We start from the raw sequence: 12,118 nt of genomic DNA, 5'->3' as shown, positions 1-12,118 counted from the left end.
GGCCTACGCGTCCCCCACCGCCACCTCCCAACTAGGCCGCAGGCCCCACCGGCCAGGCCTGAGGCCTCTCCCGGCCGTTCCACCGCCACCTCCCGGTTACCGCCGCCCGTTCCCGGCCCGGCCCCGGTTCCGCCGCCGCCGCCGCGGCTCCTGCCCGGCTCCGGCCGCCCGATAAAGTTTTATTCAAACGCGGAAACGCGGAGCGAGAGGGCGGGGCCGAGGCGCCATTTTGACCGCGTCGCGACGCCATCTTGAGAAGGGCGCGGACGCCATCTTGAGAAGGGCGAGCCCACCCGCCTCCCCATAGGCGGTGCATGGGGGGGGCGGCGCCATCTTGAGGCGGGAGCCGCCATCTTGGGAGTGGCGCCACGCTTTTATTTCTCAGTTTTGAGTTTCTTTTACGAACTTTATAGTAATTTCCCCCCCGAAAATTAAACGTCTTCCTCCTCCCCAGAACTAGAACACCCAGGAATTCACCCCAAAACCTCGCTGTCTGGTGAAGGGTGAGGTAGATGGGCAGAAAACATGAAGAAATGACCCAAAAATGGGCTGGGGGGGGAGGAGGGTAAAGTGGGGGAGGGGCAGTCGTACCAGTACGACCAGGATGGGGGAGGGGGTCACCAGTAACACCAGTATGGCCAGTTCCCCCACACCCCCCACCACAGCTGCGTTAAGGAATCCCAGGCCTGCGGGGCGCGGGATGGGGTGAAATATGGCAGTTTGGGGGCTCCCAGTGGTTTTGGGGGCAAAACCGGGGATTTGGGGGCAAATGAGGGGGTGAGCGAGGGGTTGGGGTTCAACCGATGGAGTTTTGGGGTGAAATGAGGCTGGTTTAGGGTTAAAAATTGGGGTCACCTCATGGGAGGAGCAAAAAGGGGGATAGGCCCAAAAAAGGGGGTTTGGGGGTGAAATGAGGTGATTTAGGGGCTGAAAAGTGGGGTCATCTCACAATGGGGCAAAACATGGGGGTTTGGGGTAGGAAATTAGGTGATTTGGGGGCCAAAAAGTGGGGTCACGCCATGGGGGAGGAAGGCTGCAAAAAAGGGGGTTTTGGGGTGAATCGATGCGATTTTGGGGCCAAAAAATGGGGTCACCTCATGGGGTGGCTAAAAAGGGGCAATAGGCCCCAAAAAAGAGTTTTGGGGTGAAACAGGGTGATCTGGGGGCTGAAAATTGGGGTCATCGCATGGTGGGGGCAGGCTGCATAAAAGGGGGTTTTGGGGTGAATCGATGCGATTTTGGGGCCAAAAAGTGGGGCCACCTCATGGGGAAGGCCCAAAAAGGGGCAATAGGCCCAAAAAAAGAAGTTTTGGGATGAAATGAGGTGATTTGGGGGCCGAAAATTGGGGTCACTGCATGGTTGGGGGCAGGCCACAAAAAAGGGTGTTTTGGGGCAAAACAAGGTGATTTTGAGGGTGAAAACTGGGGTCAACCCCCGGGGGGCATCAGACCCCCCCAAAAGGTGGATTTTGGGGTAAAATGAGGCAATTTGGGGGCTAAAAATTGGGGTTCACCCTACAGGGGGGCCAAACCAAGGAGGGGGGTGAAATGAGGCAATTTGGGGACCGAAAATTGGGGTCACCCGGGGAAGGGAATATGGGAAGGGGGATGGCACCCAAAATAGGGGGGTTTGGGGGTAAAACAGGGGGATTTGGGGAAGGAGCAGCGGTTTTAGGGTACCGGCCCCCCCCCCCCTTCACTCAGCCCCTGGTGGGAGGAGGCTGCCCCCCCCATGGAGGTTGGTTTTGGGGGGGGGTACCACTCCCCATTTTGGGGGGGTCATCCGGGCGCCGCGGAGGGTGGCCACCCACGACGAGGTCCCCTGTGGGATTTGGGGGGGGGAGGAAGGAGGTGTTTAGATATTGAGGACCCCCCCCAGCACCCCAAAAAGGGGTTTAAGGGGGGCCCCCCCCTTTACCTGGGCTCGGGCCGTATCCTGCACCCACTCATCCACCAGCCGGTGCAGGTCATCGGTGAAGAGCCCCTTTTTTTGAGGGGCCGGTGGGGGGTTTGGGGGGGCTGGGGGGGTTATGGGGCCTGTAAGGGGGAGGGGAAGGGGTTGGGGGGGACGACCCAGGCATCTGAGTGTTGGGGAGGTGGGGGGGAGCACCCCAAATCTCCTCTGTAGCCCCAAATCCCCTCCCACAGCACCCCAAAACCCCTGTACCCCCAAACCGCCTTGCCAGAGCACCCCAATGCCCCTCTGCACCCCAAACCCCCTCCCTCCCCCGAAACCCCTTCCCCAGACCAAGGTGCACCCCAAAAGCCCCCCCTTGCACCCCAAAACCTCTCCTTGGAGCACCCCAATACACCTCCCTGCACCCCAGCCCACCCCTTGCACCCCAAAACCCCCTCGTTAAACCATAGAGCACCCCAAAACCCCCTTCCAGTACCCCAAATCCCCCCTTGCACCCCAACACCCCCCCTTGCATCCCAATACCCCTCCCTGCACCCCAGAACCCCCCCGTACCCCAAACCCCTCTCCCCAGACCATGGAGCACCCCAAAACCTCCCTTGTACCCCCACCTCCCTCTTTGCACCCCAAACCCCCTCCCTGCGCCTCAAACCTGTCATTGTCGCGCCCCTTCCCCTTCCTCTTCCCTTGGCACCCCGAAGCCGTCGGGGGGATCCCCCGGGGCAATGATGAGGGAGTCCCCCATAATCCCCCGGGGGGGGTCCCCCAAATTTTGGGGGGTCCCCCCGAGCTTCTTTTAGGGCACGGAGACGCCCATGCAGCTCCTGCAGCTCCTTGTCCTGCTGCGCCCGTAACGTCACCACCTCCTGGATATGCCTATTTTGGGGGGGGGGTCAGGGAGAGTACCCCAATATTGGGGGGCCCCCCTAAAACCCCCCATGACCTCCCAACTTACTTTTCCCGCAGCCTTCGCAGCTCCACCCGTAAATCTTCGTCTTCAGGGTCCGTCTCCCCGTCGCTGCTCATGGGGGACGATGGGGATCCGGGGGGGCGGGGAGGGGCTCCTGGGGGATGGGGGGGTCCCCCCACCCCCCCACTTTCACTTTCTGAGCTGGGATCCCCCCAATCGCCTTCGGTTTCAGGGGGGTCGGTCGATTCGGGGTTCGTTAGCAGCTGGGGTGGGGGGGGATATAGAAGCAATACGAGCCGGATGGGGGGCGAGGGGGGGAGGATTTGGGGGGTCCCTGGTGATGTTGGGGGGTCCCAGGGGCAGTTTTGGGGTCTCTGGGGCAGTTTGGGGGGTCCCTGGGGCGGTTTTGGAGTCCCTGGGGATAATTTGGGGGGTCCCTGGGGCAGTTTGGGGGTCCCTGGGGGTAATTCAGGGGGTCTCGGGGGTAATTTGGGGGGTCCCTGGGGCAGTTTTGGGGTCTCTGGGAGGCAGTTTAGGGGGGTCCATAGAACAATTTGAGGGGGTCCATAGGGGGGTGCTCCCCCCCCGGGGACCCCCTCCAAACACCCACCTGGCAATGCCCCCGCCGGGGGGGATCCCCAAATTCCTCCACCTCCCCTGTGGAACAAGGGGGGGGGCATAGAGAGGGGGTAAATGGGGGGATACATATGGGGGGTATACATGGGGGGACATAAATTGGGGGCTGTAAATGGGGGTGATAAATGGGGGGGCTATAAATGGGAGTGATAAATGGGGGGTACAAGTGGGTGGACACCCCACCCTACCTGGCCGGGGGGGTCCCCCCGCAGTGGGGGGGGGCTGCCGGAGCCGCCGGGCCCAACTTTTGATCTTGCGCCCCCAGGTCTTCTTGCTGACGGGGTTTTTCAGGCGGGGGCAATTAAACCCCAGGGCAAAATACCCCCCCCCAGCGGTGGGACGGCCTGGGGTCCTCTCCGTTGGGGGGTCCTGCGGAAACAGGGTGCTGAGGTGGTCACCAGCCCCCCCCCAAAATGTCAGGGGGGGCAGGGGGATGGGGAAAATCATGGCTGGTCTTTGAGGGACATCAAGGTCTTAGGGGTTGAGGGACACCAAGGTCTTGGGGTTTGGGGTTCGAGGGACATCAAGACCTTGGGGTTTGGGAGACACCAAGGTCTCGGGGTTTGGGGATGGTCATTGATGGTCCTTGAGAGACACCAAGGTCTTGGGGGTTAAGGGACACCAAGGTCCTGGGGTTTGGGGATGGTCATCGATGGTCTTTGAGGGACACTAAGGTCTTGGCGTTTGGGGTTTCAGGGACACCAAGGTCTTGGGGCTTGGAGTTTCAGGGACACCAAGGTCTTGGGGTTTGGGGTTTGAGGAACACCAAGGTCTTGGGGGTTGAGGGACACCAAGGTCCTGGGGTTTGAGGACAATGGTCTCCAATCCTCAAGGGACACCAAGGTCTTGGGGTTGGGGACTGTCATCTGGTCTTTGAGGGACACCAAGGTCTCAGGGTTTGGGGATGGTCATCTCCAGTCTATGGGGGATGTCCAAGTCTTGGAGTTTGGGGACAATCACCTCTGGTCCCATGGTTGCATCCTGCTCCCAAGCTCCAATGGCGATTGTCTCCGGTCCTTGGGGGACGTCCAGCTCTTGGGGTTTGGGGACAATCGTCTCAGGTCCCCATGGTCCATCCTGCTCCCAAGCTTCAGTGACAATTGTCCCCTGTCCTTGGGGGACACCCAGGTCTTGGTGTTCAGGGATGATGGTCTCTGGTCCTTGGTGGTCATCAAGCTCTTGAGGTTTGGGGACGATCATGTCTGGTTGCCCAGGTCCATCCTGCTCCCAAGTGCTGGTGACAGTTGTCCCTGGTCCTTGGGGAACACCAAGATTTTGGGGTTTGGAGATGGTCATCTCTGGTCCCATGGGTTCATCCAGCTCTTGGGGTCTGGTGACAATTGTCCCCAGTCCCCTGGGTCCATCCTGTTCCCAAGCGCCCGTGACCATTGTCCCCAGTCCTTCAGGGACACCTGGGTCTTGGGGTCCGGTGATGATCATCTCCAGTCCTTTGGGGACACCGAGGTCACAGGGTTCGGGGACAGTCATCTCCTGTCCTTGAGGGACACCAAGCTCATGGAGTTTGGGGACAATTGTCTCTGGTCCCTTGCATGCGTCCAGCCCGTGGGGTTTGGGGACGTTCATCTCCTGTTCTTGGGGGACACCCAGGTCACTGGATTTGGGGACAACCATCTCTGGTCCCCCAGGTCCATCCTGCTCTAATGCTCCAGTAATGACCGTCCCTGGTCCTTGAGGGCCACCTGGTTCTTGGGGTCCAGTGACAACCATCCCTGGCTCTTGAGGGCCACCAACATCTGGGACCGCATCCACCTCACCACCGCGGGATGTCCCCAAGGCTCTTCGGTTGGGTGGGGGTCCCCCAGGACCTGCAAGGAGGTGACACCCCCCCAAATCCATGGAGGTTGTGGGGGAGGGGAGGACACTGGTGTGTCGTCGTGTGTGTCCCCCCGCCACGTCCCATCTAGGATGACCCACCGGTGGCTTCCCGGTTCCTGATGGTCTGGTTGATGCAAAACCTCCAACGACCAACGGGGGACGACTGGGGGGCACCTTCTCCTGGGGGGGAAGGGGTGAGGGTGGTCAGGGTGGGGGGGGATGACCCCACCCCCGCCCCTTCCCCTCCCCCGCTACTCACCACCACCCGCTTGTTCAGGAGGTCCTGCCTGTGGGGAGACACATTTTGGGGGGGGGGTCAACTGGTGGGGGTGGACCCAGGTGTCCGGGGTGGGTGTAAGGGTGGGGGTGGGGCACCTGGGGGTCCACGGGGGGGCCACCGAGGATCCCTCGCGCCCGCGCCACGATGGCCTTCAGCTCTTCCACGAACTTCTCCCGCTCGCCCTCCAGCACGAAGTTGTCCTCAACCTTGAGGGTGGGTTTGGGGACATTTTGGGGGATGACACACGACACCCCACATTAATTTGGGGGGATTTAGGGGGTGAGGAGGAATTTGGGGGTTTGGGGGAGGGGGGGGGTCACCATGTAGCAGGCGATGTCCTCGGGAGCGTCCCCATCGGCATCAAACTTGAAGGTCACCATCTTGCTGTCGTGGGTCTCCAGCTGACACTCCACTGTGTTGTCCCCAGGGGACGAGACCTAAAGGGTTGGGGACATGAGTTATGGGGTGTCCCTGTCCCCCCCCTCAATAAAAGTCCATCTGTGTCCCTCCCCCTCCCCGCCCCCGACCTGGAGGACGGTCAGTTGGAAGCGAGGAACCCTCTCTGGGCGAGGGCAGGAGGCTCGGCGTTGCCGGACACGGTCGGGTTTGGCACCGGGAGGTTCGGGGACGGTGGTGGCCTCAGGGACGCGGAGGAAGGGCACCGGATCTGAAGGGTTGGTGGCAGACGGCGGGGGATCGGCGTGCAGGGACAGGTCTTCGGGTTGTGGACCTGCTGGGAGGGTGGGGAGCTGTGGTGGTGGCATCCCTTGGGTTGGTGGCATCCCAGATGTTGGTGGTGGCATCCCGGATGGTGGTGGCATCACTGGAGCTGGTGACATCCCCATGGTTGGTGGCATCCCGGATGGTGGTGGTGGCATTACTGGAGCTGGTGACATCCCTGGAGCTGGTGACATCCCCATGGTTGGTGGCATCACCGGAGCCGGTGACATCCCCATGGTTGGTGGCATCCCTTGGGCTGGTGGCATGCCAGACAGTGGTGGCATCCCTGGGGCTGGTGGCATCCCAGGTGGAGGTGGCATCCCCACGGTTGGTGGCACCCCTGCAGCTGGTGCCAAGCCAGGTAGCAGTGGCATCCCCACAGCTGGTGGCATCCCAATGGTTGGTGGCATCTCTGGAGCTGGTGGCATCCCTGTGGTTGGGGCCATTGCCACGGTTGGTGGCATCCCTGGAGCAGGTGACACTCCCACTGTTGGTGGCATCCCTGGGGTTGGCTGTGGCTGCATGGTGGGGATTGGCTGTGGTGGCATCCCAGCTGGTGGTGGCATCCCTGGAGCTGGTGGCATCCCTGGAGCCAGCTGCGGCTGCATGGTGGCTACCAGTTGTGGTGGCATCCCTGGAGCCGGTGACATCCCTGGCACCAGCTGTGGCTGCATGGTGGGGACTGGCTGTGGTGGCATCCCTTGGGCTGGTGGCATCCCTGGACCCGGTGGCATCCCTGGAGCTGGCTGCAGCTGCACGATGGGGACCGATTGAGCTGGCATCCCTGGAGCTGGTGGCATCCCTGGAGCTGGTGGTGGCATTGCTGGAGCTGGTGGCATCCCAGTTGGTGGTGGCATCCCAGTTGGCGGTGGCATCCCAGTTGGCGGTGGCATTCCTGGAGCTGGTGGCATTCCTGGAGCTGGTGGCATTCCAGTTGGTGGTGGCACCCCTGGAGCTGGTGACATCCCCGGAGCCAGCTGCATGCCGGGCACCACCGATGTCATCATTGGACCCGGCGCCCCAGGAGCTGGTTGCAGCCGTGCGACCACCACTGATGACATCCCGCGGCTCTGCGTCACACCGACCCCCGGCTCCCCGTCGATGCCGGGTGGCTCTGGCACTGCTGTGGTGGCACCTCCAGTGACATCTGTTGATGTGCCCTCCACCCCGTAGGTGACCTGGGGGTCAAGGTGCTGCGGTGGGCGGTGGTGCCAACGGTCCCCAACCCACCCCGGCGTGACGGGGACTTACCGGCACCTGCAAGGGGATGGGACGGCCACAGGTAGGGGATGCCCCATCTTGGGGGGGTCCTGGTGACCCTCGTTGGTAGCACCCAAGGAGCTGTGGTGTGGGCTCAGGCGCCCCAGTGAGACAACAGGTGCTGGTGGCATCTGAGATGGGACCGTTCTCCAAAAGCCCCTCGCCTGCTGAGGAGCAATCAGGGATGAGCAATTTTGGGGGGCCACCAGCCATGGGGTGGAAGCTGGGAATCTCACCAGCAGTGAGGGGCTGTTGCCGGAGCAGCTGCTGACGGACGTGTTGGTCCACCTCGGTATCCTCATTTTCAGGGAGCCCCCGACCTTCCGCTTGCTTCTTCTCCCGTGTCTTCCTCACCAATGTCAACCGGTCTCGGATGGATTTGGCGACGGCTTTGGAGTCGCTTTCATGGAAGAAGCCGGATTTCACCTGGTTGGGGGAGAAAATGGGGTGTTTGTGGGGAGCAGGTCGTGGTGAACTTGGAGAACTGTTGGCTTTGGAAGGGTTGAGGGGCCAACCGTAGGGTTCATTGGTGAATTTTGGGGTGTCATTGACTTTGGAAGGGGTTCAAGATGAAGTTGAGAGGCCAACCATAGGGTTCATGGTGAATTTAGAGGATCGTTGGCTTTGGAAGGGGTTCAAGATGAGTTTGATGGGCCAAATGTGGGGTTCATGGTGAATTTTGGGGTGTCATTGACTTCAGGAGAAGTTTAAGATGAATTTGAGGGGCCAACTATAAGAGTTCAGGCTGAATTTTGGGAAGTCATTGACTTTGGGAGAGGTGCAAATTCAACTTGAGGGGACAACCGTTGGGTTTCTGATGAATTTGGAGGTTCTTTGACTTCGGGAAGGGTCAAGACAAGTTGGAGGGGCCAAGCCCAGAGGGGTTTTGGGGTCCCCCCCGAGGGTTTTCAGCCCCCAGATGCCACCCCTGGACCCCCGCGCCACTCACCATCTCATAGGCCACCTCCTCGGGGACATCGGCCTCCAGGTTGAAGCTGAACTCAATGGCCTCGTTGTCCTTGTGCTTCCCCTTCAACTTCTTGGGGTCCTCCACCCAAAGCCGGAGTGCCAAGGAAGAGTCGAACCCCCCGTCATCCTCTGCCAGCTCCACGCGTAACCCCGTGTCCTCGGCGAAGAAAGCGTGGTTCAGCAGGTCACGGATGGAAAGCCTGCGGGCGACGGCGTGGTCAACAGCAAGGCATCACCTAGGAGGTCCCCATGCGGCACCCCCGCTTCTCCCACCTCTCTGCCTTGTTCTGCCGGATGCAACCTTCGATGATCTCCTTCACCTCCAGGTCCGTCACCTTGTCAAAGCTGGCCGGCTTGATACCCTACAAGAGGAAGAACCACGGTGACAATGCCACCACCATGGTGGTGGAGGGTGTTGGCACACACCGGCAAGACCGGGAACCCACGCTGGTGACTTTGCGGTAGATCTGGGCAGCGTTTTGGCACTCGGAGTAGGGATATTCAGAGGTGCCCATCTCCAACATGCACATCCCGAAGGCGTAGACGTCCACTGACTCATCGTAACGTTCCTCGTACATCTCCGGTGCCATAAATTCCGGCGTACCTACGGGATGGTTGGTGAGACCCATCAACTGGTGACCGGTGGGCGCGCTTCGGCACGGCGGGTCTTACCGATGACGCTCTTGGCGAAGGAGGTCCGCATCAGGGTGGCCAAACCCAAATCACCGATCTTGACAGAACCCGTGGGGCCGGTGATGAAGATGTTGTCACACTTGAGGTCCCGGTGAATGATGGGTGGCGTACGGGTGTGGAGAAAGTGGAGACCCTTCAAGATCTGCCGGCACCAGCTCCGTAACACCTTGGGCTTCATCACCTTGAACCTCTTGAGATACCTGCGGGACAGGATATGCTGACCCGCCGTCATCTCCCCAGCTTTGCCATGCCCACGTGCCGCAAAACACTGTCACTTACGTCTTGAGGGTGCCGGAGGTCATCAGTTCAGTGACGAGGACAATGCACTTCTTGCCCTTGACCGTGGACTCCCAAGAGTCGTAGAAGCGGACGATGTTAGGGTGCTGCAACCCCTTCAGCATCTCTGCTTCTTCCTTGAACCGTTGTTGCTCCACCTTGGTCAACTTGCGGTCCTGGTAGAGGCGGGGGGGGGGGGAGGAGCAACGTCAAACCCACCCCAGATTCAAGGATCATCATCATCAGTTGCCATCACCAGCCAAGCTGAGTGGCAAACCCCATCCTGCCACGCCGCAAAGCTCTTTCAATTCCCTGCAGACCATTTGCTGCTCGTTAAAAGAGGCCGTAATTAATTCACCGTGGCCTCGTGCCCAACATCAGGAGCTGCCAGGATTCACTGGTGCCTTGGGATGATGAATTTAAGAGTTTCGGGAATTAATTTTGAGGGTACGTTGAGGAATCTGGCAACTTAAAAGGGTAAATAAATTTGGCAGATAAATGGACAAATTTGCGGTGAATTGAAAAGATTTAGGGGTGCTTAGAAGGGGACCTTGCACATGGGTGTAGCATCAAGGACTTTGGAAAAATGAACGTGGGATATATTGAGGGGTCAGAAGGGTTAAACAAGGGAATCGATGAGTTGGAGGGGCCAACTGTAGGGTTCATGGTAAATTTGGGGGGGTCATTGGCTTTGGGAGGGGTTCAAAATGAGTTGGGGAGGGCAACCATTGGGTTCATGGTGAATTTGAGGGGATTATTTGGTTTGGAGGGAGGTCACTGATGAATTTGAAGGGCCAACCATAGGGTTCGTGGGTGAATTTGGGGGGGTCATTGACTTTGGAAGGGGTTGAAGATTAACTTGAGGGGCCAACCATAGGGTTCATGATTAATTTTGGGGTGTCATTGACTTTGGAAGACCTTCAAGATGAAGTTGAGGCATCAACCATTGGGTTCATGGATGAATTTGGGGGTGTCACTGACTTTGAAAGGGGTTCAAGATGAAGTTGAGGGGCCAACTGTTGGGTTCATGATGAATTTTGGGTAGTCATTGACTTTGGAAGGGGTTGAAGAAGAGTTTGAAGGGCCAACTGTAGGATTCACAGTGAACTTTGGCACGTTGTTGACTTTGGAAGAGCTTCAAGTCGAATTTGAAAGACCGATCACAGGTTTCCTGGGGAATCATTGACTTTGGAAGACCTCCACGAGGAATTTTGGATACCGCCCGCCTTTTTAAGACCGATTAATTAACCCACCCCCCTTTAACGAAGCCAAGCCCCGGCCTCCCCAAAAAAGGGACCATTTTGGGGGCTCACCTGGAGCTCACACCAAGCCACCTCCACCCAAGTATCGGTGTCGAAACCCTTGAAGACCGTCTTGAAGGCTCCACGTCCCAACTCGATGTCGAACTTGAGGAACCTTCCCCCCGGCGAAGTGGCCACCGCCTTCATCTCCGCTTCTTCTTCTGCTTCCTCCCTTCCCCCGGCAGCCCCCCGAAATTCGAGGTCTCCCCGAAATTCGAGATCACCCCGAAATTCGAGGTTTCCCCGAAATTCTGGGTCTCCTCCATCACTTGGTGGGTCTCGTTCTTCATCCTCCAATAACTCTACGCTCTTCCGGAAGAAGCGTTTTGGGGGGGCAGGGGGGGATGTGGGGACTTTGGGGTCCCCCAAATCGGTGGCCATGGTTGTCCTCACCCACCCCCACCCCCCCTTAAATACTGGGGTGCGCTGAGGGGACCTCCCCCCAAATAAAGAGGCTCCCAAGGGTGGCTTGGTTGACCCTATGGATCTATGGGAGGGGTGGAAGGGGGGGACACAGGTGTCTGGGTGGGGGTGGGGTTTTGGGGGGGTCCCCAATGGGGTTACCTCGATTTTGGGGGTGTTGTGTCCCCTCCCTTGGTGTCACTGGTGGTGGCGGTGTCTCCCCCCCCCCTTATGGGGGGACCTGTTGGGGAAACAAAGAGGCTTTGTTAAGCGGGGGGGGTGATTGGGGGGAGGGGTTAATTAGGGGGGTCCCCAAAATTCTGGAGGGGGGGGGTGGCACCCCCCCGCTGGCCTCCTCTTCCTCCAGAGGAAGGACTCCTGAGGGCAGGTGGCTTCCCCCCCCACCTAGATCCTATAGGTACCCCAGCCCCCACCCACCCACTATGGGATCTATAGGTACCCTGTGGGTGTAGCCCCCCCCCACCTCCAGACCCACCCTGTACCCCTCCCCCTATAGCCCCTATAGGTGCCATAGCCCCTATACGTCCTCTAGCTGTGGTGTATGCCCAGTTCTGACCAGTACCCACCCCCTATAGCCCCCGTATGTCGCCCCCAACCCCCTATAGCCTGTGTACCCCCATATCCCCTATAGGCACCATGTGCCCCACAGCCCCTATAGCCCCCATGTATCTCAATACCCCCTATAGCCCCCATGTAGCCCCCCACCCCCTATAGCTCCCATATGTCCCCGACCCCTACAGTCCCTGTATATTCCCTACTCCTATATATATATACTGCTTTAGCCCTTTTATGCCCCCACATCCCCTATGGCCCCCGTGCACCCCCCACCCTCTATAGCCCCTATATGCCCCCCACCCCCTATAGCCCCTTTATGCACCCACATGCCCTATAGCCCCCAC

The 12,118-nt window shown here is 59.5% G+C and overlaps 1 protein-coding gene across 7 annotated transcripts; it reads right to left on the bottom strand.

The window, feature by feature from the left end:
- Nucleotides 1-354: 354 nt before the first annotated feature.
- On the bottom strand, nucleotides 355-11,485 carry WNK3 (WNK lysine deficient protein kinase 3). Of its 7 annotated transcripts, none has more exons than XM_069774249.1 (21): nucleotides 11,361-11,485; nucleotides 10,809-11,105; nucleotides 9,499-9,671; nucleotides 9,199-9,419; nucleotides 8,973-9,130; nucleotides 8,800-8,888; nucleotides 8,507-8,726; nucleotides 7,794-7,983; nucleotides 7,549-7,724; nucleotides 6,105-7,490; nucleotides 5,898-6,014; nucleotides 5,673-5,783; nucleotides 5,557-5,584; nucleotides 5,397-5,477; nucleotides 4,422-5,287; nucleotides 3,650-3,830; nucleotides 3,436-3,482; nucleotides 2,871-3,088; nucleotides 2,568-2,791; nucleotides 1,919-2,037; nucleotides 355-1,822 (listed from the first exon to the last, which is right to left on the bottom strand). In XM_069774249.1, exons 2-21 carry the CDS (start codon nucleotides 10,941-10,943, stop codon nucleotides 1,697-1,699), a joined length of 4,866 nt encoding a protein of 1,621 aa, XP_069630350.1. In that variant the 5' UTR covers nucleotides 10,944-11,105; nucleotides 11,361-11,485; the 3' UTR covers nucleotides 355-1,696. The 7 variants fall into 7 exon arrangements, with proteins under 7 accessions (XP_069630350.1, XP_069630351.1, XP_069630346.1 ...); XM_069774250.1 differs by having other exon boundaries at nucleotides 10,809-10,968; nucleotides 11,361-11,440; XM_069774245.1 differs by lacking the exon at nucleotides 11,361-11,485 and having other exon boundaries at nucleotides 10,809-11,350.
- Nucleotides 11,486-12,118: the final 633 nt, after the last annotated feature.

Source organism: Haliaeetus albicilla, chromosome 29 (assembly GCF_947461875.1).
Source record: "Haliaeetus albicilla chromosome 29, bHalAlb1.1, whole genome shotgun sequence".
Lineage (NCBI taxonomy): Eukaryota > Metazoa > Chordata > Aves > Accipitriformes > Accipitridae > Haliaeetus > Haliaeetus albicilla.
Note: the sequence above shows the minus strand (reverse complement) of the source record. Positions and strands in the feature narration are given on the sequence as shown.